Source organism: Hemiscyllium ocellatum, chromosome 19, assembly GCF_020745735.1.
Source record: "Hemiscyllium ocellatum isolate sHemOce1 chromosome 19, sHemOce1.pat.X.cur, whole genome shotgun sequence".
Lineage (NCBI taxonomy): Eukaryota > Metazoa > Chordata > Chondrichthyes > Orectolobiformes > Hemiscylliidae > Hemiscyllium > Hemiscyllium ocellatum.
In genome coordinates this window covers 40,765,144-40,784,502 of record NC_083419.1, presented here as the reverse complement: position 1 = coordinate 40,784,502, position 19,359 = coordinate 40,765,144, and the positions used below count along the sequence as shown (strand labels likewise).

The 19,359-nt window shown below is 38.0% G+C and overlaps 1 protein-coding gene across 2 annotated transcripts in view; it reads right to left on the bottom strand.

Moving 5' to 3' along the window:
* The window catches only part of dennd11 (DENN domain containing 11), a 31,967-nt gene extending 13,891 nt beyond the window's left edge, over positions 1-18,076 (bottom strand). For both annotated transcript variants that reach the window (XM_060839844.1, XM_060839845.1), the window contains exons 1-4: positions 17,765-18,076; positions 12,947-13,046; positions 2,932-3,090; positions 703-865 (exon numbers count right to left, since the gene is read on the bottom strand). In XM_060839844.1, the coding sequence (XP_060695827.1) occupies positions 703-865; positions 2,932-3,090; positions 12,947-13,046; positions 17,765-18,011 (669 nt within the window). In that variant the 5' untranslated portion in view covers positions 18,012-18,076. The remainder of the gene's footprint in view (positions 1-702; positions 866-2,931; positions 3,091-12,946; positions 13,047-17,764) is intronic.
* Positions 18,077-19,359: the final 1,283 nt, after the last annotated feature.

Genomic DNA, 19,359 nt, shown 5'->3' with positions numbered 1-19,359 from the left:
CAAACTCCATACAGACAGTTGCCTGAGGTAGGCATTGAACCCGGGCCTCTGGCGCTGTAAGGCAGCAGTGCTAACCACTGTGCCATCGTGCCACCCAAAAGGCTTTTGTCTCTAGGCCAAAGTGAAGTGGATGCATGTTGAATGCCTTTGCTCTCAGCACAATTTGTAATGGTCAAACTTTGATTGTTTTGTTCCATTTGCCAATAGTCTTGAGTCCATCCAATTAAACTGCTCATTTAGCTAACTTGTGCACCTAACCTTGAGATTCATTCCAGATAATAAGCTTTCAAAAGAAAAAAAAAGCTTTGGATTCTTTTCCCCCTAATGATGTGGACACCTGAAGCTATATTTCCCAGTTGATTCAAAATTCCAAGTTATTATATTCATTTTAATCTGCTCAAAACTTTCATTCTTTGAAAATGTTAGTGTAGAATGTACATTCCCACTTGTTTTGCACACTATAAACTGAAGCTTTTAACATCTAAACCTAATACAAAAAGCATTATGAGAATTGCTTAAAACAAAGCCAAAAGAACTTAATTTTCTAGTGATTATGAAATTCAACTTGTGCCAAATTAGCAGAGTTCAGATGACAATAGTATCGCACATAGTAATTACCATATTATTTGGGTTTGCAAATCCCTTTGAACAACTATATGCCTTTCATACACCAAATGCTTTAAATAGTTGTGTTATTTTTACCTTCATTTCTGGATACATGTACTTATTAACAGGTGGCAACCAGTGAAGGGGCTGAAGGGATGTAGGAATTCCTTTGCTGCTCATCGCTGTTGGTAAAACACCTTTCTTGTCTTCATAAAAGGCTTCTAATTGTGCATAATGCCCAGGGATTTCAAGCTGATGCCTGTAAAAATATACAATGTATTCTGAGCTATTCGGGGATTTTGTAACTTTGAGAATTTCAGTTCAATATCTTTACTGTTTGGAGGGGTTTTAAAATATTGCCTATCTTTAGAACAAAAATTGACACTCAATTTATTTAACACAGTTCTACCTCAGCTGGACACACCATGTTTGTTAAGCTTACAGAGAAGGGTGGGGAGTACAACAATCCTTTCTTAGATATTGCTTTCATATGTTGGTTGTACTGTATGTCTGTCAATAATCCAATAATTGTACTAAACTAAATCACAGCAATTCATTCAATGGCTATCCAAAGCTTTTGTCTCTAGGTCAATGTGAAGTGGATGCATATTGAATGCCTTTTCTCTCAACACAATGTGAAATGGCGAGTTTTGAGAAGATTTGTAGCTCAGGTTGAGGTTCTGCATGTAGGTTTGCTCGCTGAGCTGGAAGGTTCATTTCCAGACGTTTCATCACCCTTCTACAGAACATCTTCAGTGGGTTTCCAGGTGAAGCACTATTGATAATTCCTGCTTTCTATTTAGCAAGCAAACCTACTTCCAGAGCAATTGGTAATGGCCAAATTTTGATTGTTTTATTCCATTTGCCAATAGTCTTGAGTCCATCCAAGAAAACTGCTTATTTAGCTAACTTGTGCACCTAACCTTGAGATTCATTCCAGATAATAAGCATTCAATACAGCAAGAGGGATGAGATAGACTGGGGTCAAGTGGATGCCAACATGCCCCTTTTCTGTGATCTGCAGAATCAATAATATTGTAAGTATAGGCTAATGGGTATGCTATGTGCATAGTCTAATACAATTTTTCTTCAAATCTAAAGAAGTGCAGAAAGAAAGAAATATTAAAAAAAGACAAATTTAGATGCTTGGTGCACAGACCGTTAAATTCCAAAGACCCCAGTACATCTGGTGGCATTACAGTGCTAAAGGGAACAGATGAATCTCCAGTTCAGTAAGAATGAACAAATAGTACACAAAATGCAATATATCACATTGTGTATCTCACAGCAGCTATCTTAGTTCAATAAAATCTAGATTGCAAGCTACTGATACTAAGGAAACTTCCAAGCTTGAATGTTGTTCTATGTAGAATTATTTAGAGGGTAAGGAGGCAGGGAAAGTTAAGATAGCAATTTTTTTTTTCTCAGTAAGCAATATGAGAAAAAGCTTAGTTAAGTCCATGAGGAAGTGTGATATGATATCCTCAAAACTGAATTTCAACCATTACTATACTAGTGGTGGACTCATGTAAGGTATAGCATGCTGCTGGAAGGGTATCCACGTTTATAAAATTAGATTCAAATGACTGCAAAATCAAACTGATTGTTGATGAATTACACAGATGATACATCAGTATTAGAAAATAAACATAAAATAGGTTGCACTTCTGAGTTTATATACTTTATCAGATCTGAAAATGAGTTTCAATTGGAAACTTGACAAAAAGCATGTTTTATTCAAACATGGAAACAAATCAAAAAATGCAAAGGAATAAAATATAAATGAGAATGAATCAAATTAAATAGACAGATTTTTGTAATTCTCATGGAGGTGTGAAACTGGTGGGTGAGAATGTATTAAATCAAAAGATTTTTAAATAATGAATCAGTAAAAAAGTACAAGAAAGTTAATCAAAATATTTCAAGAACAAGCAAACGTGTCAGTACCAACAGAAGTCAGTATTTTGAGGGAAATAAATTAAATAGGCAGCAATCTATTAATTATCACTTTTTACACTTAGAAAGTGTATACTAGCTGAGAATCGATGCACAAGGTTTTCTTAGTAACACATCAGTAAAACAAGTCTATTTAATTCTACATTACATCAGGAAACATTCAGTTAGCAGCACAGAGTTCATGTAGTTTATTAGTAACAGAATAATGTAAGTACAAGTTAGTGAAAGGATCTTTAAGTCTGCTTGGAGAAAAATACCTATTTAGTCTCCAACTGTATAAGTTGCAAACATTTTTCGACCTGTGAATGCTTACACCATTCACATGAAATGATTCATCACATTAAGGGCTACTAACACAAGAGCCCTCACCTGACCTGATTCTCCAGGAAATGCATGTATCTGTACAGGAGTGTATACGATGGGGACAGTATTCCAACAGACTTCATTCGAGCGCCTCGTTCCAGTTCACTCTCCACAGGCATGTTGGCAAAGCATGCCATACCAAAGTAGTTACCTTTTCGAAAGTAGCTGAAAGCACAAAGGACAGCTATCTGATCAGGAATTTTAATTTAATTGATCAATTGTTCACCTAAATTCAGTCTTCTGAGATAAAGGCTTTAAAAAAAAAACTTATTAGCAAAATACAGATGAAACTTCCCAAGACTCAAGGCTTACCTGATACACTATTAGCATCAAGGTGCTTAAGTCAAAGACTGACATGGATTTGTAACACATTTTGAAGCTAGAAGCACAAGACATGATGGCAGCAAACGCCCTCTACTGGTCGAAGTCCAAACAACACACATAGATTGATCATATTGAATAGCAGAACAGGCTTGGTGGGTTGAATTACCCCATCCTGTTCCTAGCTCTCTAGGATGTGTTAATATAAAAAAACAGAAAAGATAGGTTGACTTTTTGGATTTAAATATTTTGTCATACCTGAAAACTGGAAATATATAGTCTATTAATAACAACAATACAGAAAAATAATGAGTGAATCAGATGAATTAGACAATTTATCTATTTAAAAATAGATGTTGATGAAAGTTAAGAAAGAGGTATAAGTTCAACACATTCAAGAAGGCGAACCATTTTTCTAACAATCATTCAATGGTTACAGCATAGAAGGATGCAGCAATTTAGACAGTTATGGCTGTACCTGTTTTTAACAAGAGCAATTCAGTTTCTGTCATGCGCCCACTCTTTCCTTTAAACTCTGTGAATTAATTTTACCTTTAGATGTTCACCCAATTTTCTTTCGAAAGTCCTAAATGAACTGCTTTGAGGTAGTGCTTTCATGATGTGAATTTAAAAAAAGATTCTTGGGTTTTTTTAAAATACTGATGTGTTAAAATAAAGGGTTTGAAATAGATGCCCATTTTGAGTCAGTTGCAAGACTCCCAAAACTACCTTGGCTACACCTCCTCCCACCCCTCTCCTGCAAAAACATAAGCCCTGATTCCCAATTCCTCTGACTCCACTGTATCTGCTCCCAGGAGGGACAATTCCACTCCAGGACAACCCAGAGACTGAATGCCAACATGTGGGGCAGTTGAGGGAACATCTCTGGTCCACACGAACCAACAGCCCCACTGCCATGTGGCCAACCACTTTAACTCTACCAAGGATATGCAAATCATGGGCCACCTCCATTGCCAAATCAAAGTCATCCACCGACTAGAGGAAAAACATGTCATCTTATACCTTGGGATCCCATAACCACACTGCATCAACACTGACTTCACTTGTTTCCAAATCTCCCCAAACCCCTCATCCCAGATCCAACCCTCCAACTCTGCATCACTGTCTTGACCTGACCTACCTGTCTATCTTCCATCCCACCTGTCCATTCCACCCTCCCCACTGACCTGTCACAATCACCTCCCACCTACTTTTCCCCAGCCCCCTATTTATCTCTCAGCTCTCTTCCCCTCCCCATTCCTCATGAAGGACTTATGCCCAAAATGTCAATTCTCCTGCTCCTCGGATGCTGTCTGACCTGCTATGTTTTGCCAGTGCCACATGTTTTGACTCTGACTCTCCAGCATCTTCAGTCCTCACTTGCTCCTTTGTATTCTATGGCCCTATTTGTAAAGCGCAAGATCTCTTATGCTTTCTAAGTGGTTTTGTCAACATGTTCTAGAACCGTCAATGAATTATGTGAAGATACCTGAAGACCTCTGTTCTGGCACCCAATCAGTATTGCACTTTACTTCCTCTCATCATTGTTCCTACTAAATGTGCATCCAAGTTATGTGCATCTGCAAACATTCAAATTGTTCCCCATTCACCCAAGTTTGAGTTACTAACATTTAACAAAAAACAAGCAAGAACTGACCTCTGGGAAACCCCGTTGCATACCTTCTTAAGCCGGCATTCAGCCACGAAGCAGTATTATTTCCTTACATTTAATTTTCTATCCATGAAGTCATTGTTCCTTTAATTCCATGAACTTCAACATTGTTAACAAAAACTTATTATATCACAAATCATTGCTGTACCTGGCTTGCTCAGTCTCGGGGCTCTCACCCCTTCTGCCTGCTTACTTTGCAGAAATGTGTTCTCTCTCTCACTCACTCGCACCAAGCACAAGTTTTCTACCCTGTAGCATTGGACTTATTCTTAAACTGTTTTTGGAAAAAGGATGAAACATTTGCAATTATCCACATTCTTGCATGACCCCTTGTGTTGAAGTAACATTAGAAGCCCCTTGGGATTTCCATCCTTAATTCCCTCAACATCCTCTATTTCTGACATATCTATATTACTTTCAAAGTGGCATTTTTGAAATTCTAACCTACTAAACTGAAGTTATGACTATCATTTCCTTCCAACTTAACAACAGTGGTTAGACTAGATTTTCACAGCTGTTTTGCTTTGAATCTGTTTTGTAGTTTACTTCTACAAAAAAGGCCTCGTCTCACATGGCCCACAATATGTCTTGCTTGCGCAACACAATTTGTAGCCAGGGCATAGATCAGAGATGAATAAGAAACCTCTGGCTATGTTCTTTCAGTTATTAGTCAGTTATCATTTGTCCTCAAATGTTTTCTCCACTTCTGATAAGGGAGCAGATTAACATTTTACCAGAATCATGTCTCAAGCTACAAACTGACAAAGATTAAAGAGTGAATAGAGAAGTGAACAGAAGCAGTGACATGGTGCATATTTTCAAAGCTAACCTCAACTCCCAGAGAAGCAAAAACACCAATAAATTCTGAAACTGTGATGTAAATTAGATAAGGTGCAAGTCTTAAATCATGATGATATTAGTCTATTTTTATGTGAGGACTCTAGCTGCACCTGTAGAATGATCAAAAGTAGGACAATACTATATGATAGACAGATGCTTCAGTTTTGTCACACTGACATGAGTGCTAATCATGAATGACAAATCATAGACAGAGGCCATTTGGCCAACTGCACCAATGACAGTGCTTATACTAGATGCATCTAAGTAGTCCTACATCCATGTTCTCTCTCAGCCCTGTATGTATTTTCCTTCTATTTCAAGTAGTTTTCAATCAACGTTTGAATGTTACAGTTGAATCTGTCTCACCAACCAGTTTTGGTAATGGTCCAAAATACAACCTAATGCTCTTTAAGAGGATGTTCCACTATTTCATATACAGTTTATTTGCGAGAATGTTACCCACTGGTTACTGACACTTCTGCTCCTGGAATTAGTTCCTTGCTTACTTCTAAAAATATTTTGTTTCACTTCTATCATATCACCTTTTAAGCTTCACTGCTTTAAGTAGAACCACCCCAGCTTTGTGCTCTTTCCACATTACCTGAAGTTTTTCAACCCTGGTAACATTCTAGTAAATCCCTTCTGGACTCTGCCAAGGCTTTGACATTGCAGTAAAATTAGCCTTAACAAATCTAAAATTTTAGTAGCTGTTACACTTCTTTAGTTCAAACTCAACACTGAAGTTAATCATCAAATGATCATCATTCCTTAGTGTTTTATTATTTATCAAGTCCAGCTTTTAACTGGTGTAGTGATTCATATTGAGCTAGTAGTCCAACTGAGGTCCAGTTATACAAATTTAGTTTAACTTGTTTTTGTACCATTAATAAAGCAAACAATCTCATATGCTTTTGAACTTCCTTTCAATTTGCCCTGCCACATTCAAAGCTTTTTTTTGTACATGCACCCTCCAATTCAAATTTAGGAGTCATCATCTATTTTAGTAGGAAACTCATCAAAACAACTGAGAGGAATAAAATATATCTAGTAAACATTTTTAGCTACATTCTCAAAGTATACATACTCTACCACTACCCAACTTTATGACTACAAGCTGTGGTATCTAATATTAACTTTATGGAAAAACCTGCTTTTTAAATCTATCCTATTATAAACTTTGTTTCTTTCTGATAAGCTCTTTGGTTATTCAATTAAATATGAATTGTCATGGTCATTGCCACAAGTCAGTCGATTGTAAGTTGTGGAGAATCAAACTTGAATGAAGAAGCCAACATTGTCTTCAAGTACCCTCCAGTGTAAAGCATCCTTTACATCACCATTTTGTTGTGGCTCAAATGCAAAGCTTACAATGCTTAAAATTACACAAATCAGTGTGATCAGAAAAAAAATTATGCAAGTAGCAGCAGTTCCTTCTCCACAAACTCCTCATTCCAGCCCAATTACTTTCACCTGACTGCTCCCTGTGGCTGAACATAATGTTGTGCACTTGACTTCCAGCCTGGCTGCAAATAACCCTGATTACTAGACTTAGTTATGAATAATTACTTTAATAATTTAACAATAAAGGAACATTTATCAAACTGTGGTCACTGCATGATCAAATTCAATGTTAGGTTTGAAAAAGCAACGTAACAGCTATTAAGATTCAAGGTTTGTTCAGGACAACTTTAATGGAATTAAACAGAGGCTGATGACATCAAGTAGGGCAAACTCCTAATGGATAAAATCACAGACGAACAGAGAGAGGCATACAAATAAATTTTAATTTAATTCAGGATCGATATATTCTCAAGAGACAAGAGCTCTTCTTACAAAGTTAAAGGATGGATGTTTAGACACAGGAGACAACAAAACTAGAAGGCACTGGTAGAAATATAAAAGGTGCTAAAAAAAGCAGCAGAAAGGAATACACAAAAATTTATTAGAGCTAGGAATTAACAAAATAATATTAGCATTAATAAATAATATTATAAGAAAAGGGTCAGCCAAGGGCAATGTATGTCCTTTAAATCAAAATGTGGATGACATTGCAAATTAAAATAACAACATGGCAAACTTGGTGATAACTAGTTTGTGTCAGGTTCCACAGCATGTGAAAAATTCTAGGACTAAAAGGACTTCATTTCCACGCCATGGTTTTATAGGAAGGTGATGAAAAAATGCTTTAGCTATAATATTTCAAAGTGTCTTCAATTCAGACATTACTCCCTCAGATTGGAAAACTGCATTATTTAGGCATGATGAACAAAACAGTCTAACAATAGCCATTCTAAAGCTGTCATTATCTTTAATGAAAGACAGAACAACTCAGCACTTGGGAGAAATTCGAGCTGATTAAAGTGATTGCACATGGGTTTCTAAAGGGTATATCATAGCCCAATTGATTTTTGTTTTATAAAAAAAAGTGACTAGAGTAGGACTGAAGAATGCCTATGGACAACATTCATTTATGTGGATGCCAGAAAATCAACCAAAAACAAGTACTCAGCAGGTCAGGGAGCATCAGGGAGAGAAACATGCAATGATTCAAGTTGATGATCTTTCATCAACACTAGGGTGTATGGATGGAAAACATTTCCAGAAGACATTCAGCAGGGGTAGGATGGCAATTTGGAGACTGTTCAATAGAAGAAACATTCATGGAACTTAAGGTAAATATTGGCTGGGTTAGACAATAGAAAAACACAGATAATTGATGGAGAAACACAGGAGTCTGGCAGCATCAAAGGAGAAACAAAACAGTTAATATTTTGAGTGCACTGACCATTCTTCAGAACAGACATCAACCAGGAAAGGCATTTATGCTAATGATTTAGGAGGGCAGAGAGAGAGAGAGAGAGAGAGAGAGGATAGATGGAGACAGAGGTCCTAAAAAAACAGGGCAAAAAAAAGCAGACAAAGGGATTGCTGACAGTAAACCAAGGGAGAGAAGCTAGTTAACTGGTAATGGGAACTATAAGTAGTGAAAATGGATTGGCAGCGCTGAATGGATGTTGGGGAAAATAAATGATATGAAAGAGTGTATTCATATGTAAATGCAAAATGAGGTCCTTAATGATGTAATGTCCCCGAGTAGATTCTTTCAGCTTGTTGAGGCTCAGTGGAGCACTGCAGCAGGCCTGAGAAAGAAATGGTGACGGTGGTACAGTGAAGGGGCAGGTAACTGGAAGCTCGGGGTTATTTTTACAAATAGCACATAGTTATTCCTCAAAGTATCTGTGTTTTGTTTCCCTGGTGTGGAGGAGACTGCACTGTAAGCTGCAAATACACTTCTTGTGGCGGCTGCACTCTCTCCACCGTCCCCTCCACGCTGGGTTTCACTTTCTCCCCTACCTCCTCATCGCTGTTTCCTAGCTGCTATCAATTGTGAAGAAGGATCACTTGACTCAAAACATTAACTGTTTCCTCTCCACAGGTGAATTTCTCCAGCAATTTCTGTTTGTGTTTCAGATCTTCCAGATTCCACTTTTTTCTTTAAAAAAGGATAATTTACACATGAATCAGAAGGAAGCAACTAGTGGTTATGGCTCTAAATAGGAAGATTTACTAGATGGTTCAAGAACGTAAAACTATTTAGCTCAATACAAGGATCAAAGGCTCAGTTGCTACTTTGACTGGGAGTTTTTCTTATATAGTGCACCAAAAAAATAGGTAAGAGGTGGATTCTGAAATTTGTTGGCAGAATTTCAAGCCATTTATTTAAATAAGTAGAAATATTAGGATATACTACTCCAATCTAGACTAGAAAAAACAACACGAATGCTAAAAAGAACTTTGCTGATCAACATCTTCAGTTCAACAAGGAAGGAAGCAAGCTGATTACGATTCTGAGAAATGAAATAGGGAAAGTAGAATACAATATAACAGAAATAATTCAGCTAATGTGATCACAGCACAAGTCAGCTTATATTCATTACAGAAAAAGAACAGTTAACATGCAGTGGTAAAGATGAGGAATATGGTAGCAGGGACATATTGGAATAGCAAAGTTTAATTAAAGGAAATCCAGCATGAATTTGTTAAAAGGTAAGTGCAGTAGATGTAAGGACATGCTTCTATAGCATTTATGTCACATGACTAACAAACTAAAGTGCTGGAGTAAAGATATAGAGATTCAAACTTGACCATGGTACCTTGAAAATTTAAACTTAATTAAATAGATCAGGAACTAAAAAGACACCATCAATAACTGTGACCGTCAAATCACCAGTTATCGTAAAATCCCACCTGGTTTACCAATGTCACTTAAGAAATCTACCATTCTTACCTGGTCTGACTCACGCATCACTCCAGACACAGACATGCAGGTGATTCTTGTATGCACTCTGAAATGGCTTATCAAGTCACTCAGCTATGCTAAAAAAGGTGACTCACCAACACCTTGTCAAAGGTAATTAGTAATGGGCAATAAATGTTAGCCTTCCCAGTATCACCCATATCCTGCAAATGGATTAAAAAGAAAGTTTTATACCTGAACTTCAGAAGCAAAGCCCTACACAGGCGGCTCATTATTTTCATGAACTCTTGCCTCTCAAGGATAAAATGGCAATACAGATTCCAAATTGGCTCATTGACAGGAAGCAAGGGAGCATGAGTGTTAGAAACATTTTGTTTCAGACTGGGAAGCAGTTTGCACTGGGTGTTTCCCACTATCCAGCTTTGGGTCCATTAGTCTTCAATGTTATAAATAATATGAACGTGGGTGTATAAATCAGCATTATAAAGTTTGTAGATAAGAAAGTTGACATAGGGCGAGATACATTGAGATTAGTAAATAGGCATTGAGGGATAGACATAATGTTGAATTAGATAGAGCCTCAGCAGATGGCTTCTAAAGTGGATAAGTCCACTAGAGATTATATAACATATTGTAATTGTTAACTATAAAGGACAGAATTTTTAAGATTGTAGATGAGCAGAGATCCTGGTGTCAATATATTGAAATCCAGAAAAGGTGGCAGGCTAAGTTGTTGAGGTGGTTAAAAAGAGTATGGGTTACTCATATTTATAATTACAACCACAGAATTTAAAAAAAAGGATTGAGATGAAATTTTATAAGTTACTGGTTTGCCCTGAGCTGGAACATTGTGTACAATTCTGGGCATCACACTTCAGCAAAGAAGCAAGACCTTAGAAAGCCCACGACTTACCAGGATGTTACTGAGATGAAGACTTAGGTTTTCAAGAGGTTTGAAAAGAGAAGCCCAACAGGTAACTTAGTAAAGGTTCTGATAGAATAACTAGAGATGAACCATTTGCCAAAGAATAAATTATTCTTCATGTTGAAAGGGTCAACAATAGGAGGTTACAGATTTACAAATAAATATTGAAAAAGAGGAAAAAGGGAAATAGTTTCAGTCAGAATTTTCAAATTCAATACCTAAAAAAGTAGTGAAGTCAATTCCAAAATTATTTTGAAAAGAGAATGGTCAATTTAGGGATGTTGGACAAAGCATGACTGCACTTTCAAACAGTCACCAGAGGCATGATGTCTTGAGTGGCTCCTTTGCTGTTTTAAGATTCTATCGCTCAAAAGGAAGGATAAGAAGAAATTTTGAGTTGAATTGTGATAACTGGTATTATTAAGTAAACATCTCCCAGTAGGCCATTCAGGTCTACGAGTTTAATTCGCTATTTAGATTATAGCTGACTTGTATCTTAACTGCATTTAGCCAAATTGGGTCCATTACCCTTAATACCCAACAATTTTTAATTGACAGAGTCAAGTTTTTTTTAAAAAGGAGATTTTCAATTCCTTTGTGTGAAGAGATGCTTTTCTATCAACCCTGATGGTGCAGCTAGATATTAAGATTAGCACAAATAATGACATCTTGTACAAAGTATTCTAACAGACTTAAATCAAAAGCCAATCTCTTGGTAAAAAAGACTGTCAAAAAGATCAGTGTTAAATTGGGCAGCATGGTGGCTCAGTGGTTAGCACTGCTGCCTCACAGCACTGGGGACCTGGGTTCGATTCCAGCCTCGGGCAACTGTTTGTGTTGAGTCTGCATGTCCTCCCCATGTCTGCGTGGGTTTCTCCAGGTTCCTCTCATAGTCCAAAGATATGCAGATTACGTGAATTGGCGAAGCTAAATTGCCCATAGCATTCAGGGATGTGTAGGTTAGATGCATTAGTCAGGGGAAAGCTCAAGTTATGGGGAACAGGTCTGGGTGGCATTCTCTTCGGAGAGTCGATGTGGACTTGTTGGGCCAAATACTTCCACACTGTCAGGATTCTATGATACTAAATGCAATCTTAACATCTAGCAGGTTAATCATGTATTCTACTTTTACAATAGAATTAAGAGGTGAAGGTTTGGTTTATTGTTTAATGGTATAGCTAGCTGGAAGAATTATTACTTCAGACAAGGGTCTAATGTTGTACCAGCACATTTTTGTAGGACACTTAAATGTTTAACTTCTTATTGCTCCATCATTAATTATAGACCAGTTTCTCTACTCATTTGTAAACTAAGCAAGGGAACATTTTGTCTCAAACCAAAACAGGAATTGCTGGAAAAGTTCAGCAGATCTGGTAGCATCAGTGTAGAGGAATCAGAGTTAACATTTTGGGTCCAGTGACCTGTCCTCAGAACTCTCCAAAATTTAGTCTCCATCACCAGTTCATATTCAATCACATTGGTGGGGTCTGAAAGCATTTACATGTCAGATCAGGTAAGAAAGCAGATTTGCTTCCCTCAAGAATAACATTCTTGAACAGATAGGTTGTTCCAATAATCCAGCAGCTAATGGTCACTTTTAAACCTCAGTTTTAAATTTCTAAGTTTTAAAAATATAAGCTCAACTGAAATTCTGCCTGGAATTGCCATGGTGGGATTTCAGTTATGTATTCTGTTAGCATTGTAACTAAATGCAAACCTTATTCAACAAATAAGCAACTGATCCTACTGCCGGGGTGCAAGAATACTCTCTTTGGTGGCAAACCAAACTAACAGCAGATACCATCTGTCAATCATAGTAGCTTGATTTTGCAGAAATCAGAACTTATTCTGCAAACGGGATTTCAGCAGTTCAAACTTAGACAACATGAATCTGTTACACACACAATTAAATCTTATTTAAATTAATTGACAAATTAGAATCAATCCTTCCCACTGAGGTTCGTTTCAGAGGAGTTTTGAAAAAGCTGTCTGGAAAATGACTTACACAAAATCAGAATTTATTCTGTGAGATCCACTGGCCATGGATTTAAATTCGACCCCTTCCAAATCCACTTCATGTGGCAGACACCATTCAATAATGTTACCTGTGGAGAAAGATGTCAATTATTACACACTAGCCATTTTACAGCACTCCATGAAGCATAGGTCAGCAACAGTCATATCTCTCAATTTTGAAGAGATGGCTTTTCTACATGAAATCCTAAACTTGGACATCAGGATTGTTGATTATCAGTTTGATATTGGACTACTAATCTGTGAGAGGAACTTCATAAACCCTCAAACAAAAATAGAAATTGCTGCACAAACTTAGCAGGTTTGGCAGCATTGTGAAGAGATAAGAATTAACGCTTTGAGTCCAGTGACTAATCCAATTTTGAAGGGGTCTGTCAGACTTACTGAGTTTCTCCAGCAATTTTTGCTTTGATTCGATCTCCAGCATCTGCATTCTTGGTTTTATTTCAGAATCTCTCTGTTGAGGCTGTATCATAACCTGTCTCTAGACCATGAACCTTTTGCTCTCTAAGCATAAGGTACATACAAAAGAATTAAATAGTATGGGCAACAATTTGACTTTAACATCAGAATTCAGCTAATAGTTCAGCTTTGTATTGGGTCACATTTGCACTTTGTTTTGATGGGCTCAAGGTTAAAAGATGGAAGATGACAGACCAGCCAGGAAAGCACTTAAGCAGTCAGTTCAGCAGAAATACAAAAGCCTGGTTGAGGGTTTCAGCACTGAAGCAAGAATGGAAATAAGTAACATTACAATGTTCAAAGAGATAATCTTGCCAATGATTAGCAAAAGCATGGCTTAAGATTGTGAACTGCATGGTTCAGCCTATATCAGTAGCATAGATGGATTCCCTGCTGCCACTGAATAGCCAAGAATGGAAAAGACTACTGACACGTCAAGGAAGACAAGAGGGATAAAGTCAAAGGTGATGTTACTTTTGAGTCTGGTTAAGAGATTTCAGTGCTGAGATTTCAGGGGTGTGAATCAAATTGGAGAAAATAAAGTTCCAAAGGCTATCCCAGTTGAAAACTGCTCAAACAATTACTGTGACACTAAAGACTCCATTAACATGCAAGATTCTGTTAACTAAGTTTTGTTAAAGATCCTTTCAAAAAAGTGAATGCTTCATGACTAGACTCAATTGAAAACATACCTTTAAAAATAAATAATATTTGTTTTAAGAGATTACATTACATATTTCCTTATTTCTCTACAACAGTAATAGAGAATAGAGTCATAGAGATTTAAATCACAGAAACGGACCCTTCAGTCCAATTTGTCTATACCAAACCTAATCTAGTCCCATTTGCCAGCACTTGGCTCATATCCCTCTAAACTCTTCTTATTCATGTACCAATCTAGATGCCATTTAAATGTTGTAATTGTACCAGCCTTCAACACTTCCTCTGGAAGCTCATTCCACACATGCACCACACTTGCGTGAAAAAGTTACCCCTTAGAACCCTTTTAAATCTTTCCCCTCTTGCCCTAGACTCCCCCACTCCAGGGAAAAGATCCTGCCTACTGACCCTATTCATGCCCCTCATGATTTTATAAACCTCTTGAGGTCATCCCTCAGTCACCGCTGCTCCAGGGAAAACAGCTCCAGCCTATTCAGCCTCTCCCTATAGCTCAAACCTCCGATCCTGGCAACATCCTTATAATTCTTTCCCGGAACCTTTTCAAGTTTCACAACATCTTTCCTATAGAAGGGAAACCAGAATTGCACAATATTTCAAAAGTGGCCTAACCACTGTCCTATAGAGCTGCATCATACACTCTATACTCTGACCTATAAAAGAAAGCATAGTAAATAGCTTATTCACTATAGATTCAGTCTGTGAGACATAAGAATTAATGAATCTCGATTATTTCATTTTTGTTCTCAATATCTTCAAATATGTTGCTCAACCAGTGAATTATTTTAGAAGTGGAGTCAAGTGATTTGTAGACAAATTAAACTACGTGCAAATTTCAAGAACCTAGTAAGCAGTAAATAAGGAACAGTGAGTGTACAGCTTATTTTTCAAGGAGTGCAAAAAACATCTCACTTGAAAGATATTGCTGCCACTAATGCATTCAGCACTGTACTGCCAAGACAGTGACAGCAGGTGGCCTTGAATGGATTGACCCTGACCTAATTCAGAGGTAAAAGTACTGCCAACTCAGCAAAGCTAACATTTCAATAAAAGGTGTGTTTAACTTTATATCTTCATTAACACAGCTATTGATTAAGCCTTCAGATTTTCAGAGGAATGAATTGTAAGATGAGTGTGCCAAATTTGATAAATTCTGGTACTACTGTTCAGAGTGCTGTATTCTATTAATTGTCATTGTTTGCAGGAAGGAAGAAAACTGGGAGCAGAACAGCGTTAAGAGCCCTAAGGATGTCCCTATATTATTACATAGTGCACCCAAAATTAAATCAGGCTTCATAAATGAAATCTGATGCCACATGTCCTTGCTCAGTTATCCACAGGCTTAATATCAACCATGGAAATATAAAATAAACCTGTCAGCTCTGTTCAAACAGGGAAATCTGTGTAAAATTACTCTTCCCTTTTAATGTATTTCCATGCCATCAGCTCAAAGCATTGGATTATAAGTAGATTTTATCACTTCTACTTCAAGAATATTGGCTATCAAAGACAAAATGGCCTTTTTATGACAATACTTATAGCATAAAGCTACAAGGTCACAACACTGAAGGGCCTGAAAACTACAATAGGGTACCATTGAAACATTCATGGTGTAAAGACGTTTATTGATGACTTTAAATGGGTGAAACTATAAAAATACTGAGAGATTAATGAAGGTGGCTTATTTTTGGATCCTAAATCTAACAGACACCCAATCTCAACTCCACTATTAAGCACTATGCACATGTTCCATAATTTCGGTTGAGTTTATTTTGAATGTACTCAATGTCCAAGAATCCACTGCTGTCTGAGGAAGGGGATTCCACAGATTCAAAATCATTTTGGTGAAAAAACTGATCTTAAATGTTGATGTACTTGGACTGAAGTAGTGACTCCTAGTTCTAGATTTGCCATCCAGAACATTTGACCCCCCCCCCCCCCACCATATGTTGAAAGAAGTACTTTGGAATATGCTTATAGCCAAGTTCGGTACCCACAGGGATGGCCTCAACTGGGACCTTAGGTTCATGTCATGCTACAGGTGACCATGCTGCAGTGTACACACCCTCTCTCACACACACACACACACACACACACTCACAGATACTCGCACCCCCACATACAACCCCATGCACACACTCACCTCGGTCTCCCCTGCACATGCATGCACAAGCTTGTAGGATGAATTCATACTTGCAGATTTACATTTTATATTGTTCAAAAACTGCATAAAACCATGTAAGATTCTGTAAATTCCACTTTAGAAGTAGAATCAGTCTCGCCTAACATTGGGACACAGACAAACTTTAACCTCACGTCTTCAATGCATTTTCTGAGCTGAGATGGCACCTATTGTTAAAGCTACCTTGAGAATGGAACTTTAAAAAAGTTCTGGGATTTACATATGAAGGAGCCAAAACTAACATGATCATTCTTAAAGATGAAAAGCTTAAGCTTAATTTGTTTAATATTACATTCCATGACATTGCAATCCTGTTACTATAAACTCTGTGTTCTAGGATTCTGCTGCACAATCACCTGATGAAGAAAGCTAGTGCTTCCAAGTAAACCTGCTGAACTATAACCTGGTGTTGTGTGATTTTTAACTTTGTCCACCCCAGTCCAACAATGGCACCTCCAAATCATGGACTATGTTGAGTCTTGGCAGGCATTTTTATGTCAAGTGTCAAATGCCTTTCTTGCAGCCAGGTCCACAATCAGGCAAAAGACTTGCAAAATTAACTTTGACAGATTGGTCACTGTCTGGATGGTCAAAAGTCACATTCCCTGACAGATCCTGTTTTCACAACTCTCAAATGGTCAAACTGCAAAGATGTTCTTAAGTTCCTCTTGAAGTGTAGCTACATTGCCATTAAATAATTGTGAAGAACGTGCCACCAATCATTCAGGATGATTCGGAGGGGCGCTGTGGATTTGTTGGCCCGAAGGGTCTGTTTCCACACTGTAGGGATCCTATATAGAAGTAGCGGTGAAGCAGGAAAGAAAGAGTAAATACATCATGTATTCTAGATCTGCTACCTGATGGGCCATCCTACAGCAAATGTCCAAGCTACATAGTCCTTAGCAATTTAAGAACTAAGTCCACAATCATTCAACAAAATCTATAGCTTCCTTTAAACCAAAAGGATGACATCAATGCTGTTTCCAATCTCAGCCTCCATAAACTCCAGACTCTCTTCATTACTCACGAAGTAGTAAAACATTGATATCTCAACCAAATGTATCTAAACCAAATCCAAATGGTTGGCATTGACCGTTATTTTTTCTTTTGAAAAAGGTCGGACCAAGTCTCTTTAAGGATACAGTGCACCTCGGTTATTGGGACCAAGTTGGAACAACCCAGGGCTGAGTGGTCGGAATGAACTCTACCGCTTTGTAGCCGTATTCCAATACAGTTTTTGGACCAGAGAAGGTATCATCAACTCAGAAACGCTTTATTATAAGGAATATCATTCAGTGCAACTAAAGTAGAGAACAAATTCCTCAACCCTTGAGTATGCAGATACTACCATCTCCTCCTCCTCCGGGTACCATGGAGACCCCGCCATCTTCCCACCCCCCGATTCTGCAGCCATTTTAACTGCGGACCCTGGATGAGAGCTGTGGCTGTGGGGGAGACCGCTCTCACCTGCTCTCGTGTCGAAAGTCACCACAAACACGGCCACCACTTGCTCCTCCTCTTCCTGCTGCTGAGCTCCCGGAGCCGCGGCCGCATCCCCCTCCGGCTCCGACTCCGGGCTCCAGCTGTCGGCAGCTCCGCGCGGTGAGGCCGTTGATCCGGCGGCATTCCCAGGAGCCGGGCTGGAGCCATCCCAAGGAGGGAATGTGACAGCAGGACCTTCCTCGTACTCGAGCAGCGGGGCGCGGTCCGCCATCCCAGCGGCACAGCTCGGCTCGGATCAAGCTCACTCCGAGGTGTCGTCTCGCTCCCGTTTCCAGAGAAACCGGAAACCGCTGCTGGGAATCGGACATGGCGTCAGGGTGGTGGAACCAGACCTGCGCCATCTTGGGAAGGTCACATATTAACCTCCTTCTACTGGTGCTCAAAGAAGGTTTAGTTTGAGGTGTGACTGCTTTGTTTCTGGGACTCACTTGCTCTTTGTGGTAATTATTTGTAGGTTACACTTTCTTTGAATGTGAACATTATCCAATATTAATAAAAGCTACATTTATTTCGTATTTTTCATAACTTAAGGGTGTAGTACAAAGCTAACAAAGTACAGATGCAGTCACTGTTGTAACTGCAAGAAATGCAGTAATGAAGAAAATGTGAAGCCAAATTGCACACAACAAAAGATAATGTAATTGTCTGTTTTTGTACTGTTGATGAGTGATGAATATCAGGCAGAATCTCATATCTAGCCCTAGAAAGGGCTTAGGTTTAACAGTTCATTTGAAAGACTCCACTTCAGATATTGCAACACTCCCACATCTTTGATTTTTATGCTCAAGTCCTGGAGTGAAATTTGAGTACACAATCTTCTGACTCAGTGGCAAAAGTATGGGCACATGCTGGTATGGCTATTGGGATACATTGATTCTGCTTTAGGTATTGTGGAGAGACACCTACATTTCAAGTTGTTGAAAATAACATCTGGACTTCACTGTTGTATAGTCTAAGACAAAGTAGTATAACTCCACAGATGGAAATTTGATAATCTGTCACCATGGTTTGGATTTCATTTAGGCTACATTGTGTTGAATTATGCTTGTTTACTTAGTAAAACTGAGAGGTAATCAAAAAATATCAACTTAAAAATTCAAATGGTTGCAAATGTTTGAACAACTACATCAAATTTTTAAATTAAATGTGTCAGTAACAAACATGGCCGCTGCACTGGTTCATATATCACATGAGAAACTCTTAAAAAACACAAGGTATAAAATCATGAGTTTTTTTCTGCAAATATAACTAGGCAGATTGGCATGTTAGCAGAAAAAAAGTGTCTTATTTAACCTGTAACTCATTAGAGATCTTCGCAGAAATACTGTATTACATCTAAAAATTTTTTAGAGGTTTTTTAAAAAATCCTACTAATTGTACATTCAGTCACAAAGGGTTATATTTACATGATTAGTATTTCTAGTTTGTGGAGTTACTAAATGATTGTCTTCTGAGAAACACTCTATTTTGATTGATATCTCTGAAGCCCAATGACTCCAGCACTGTGTTAGCATTGTTTTTGTTAGTGCATAAATCCCTTCTCATTGTACTATATGTTC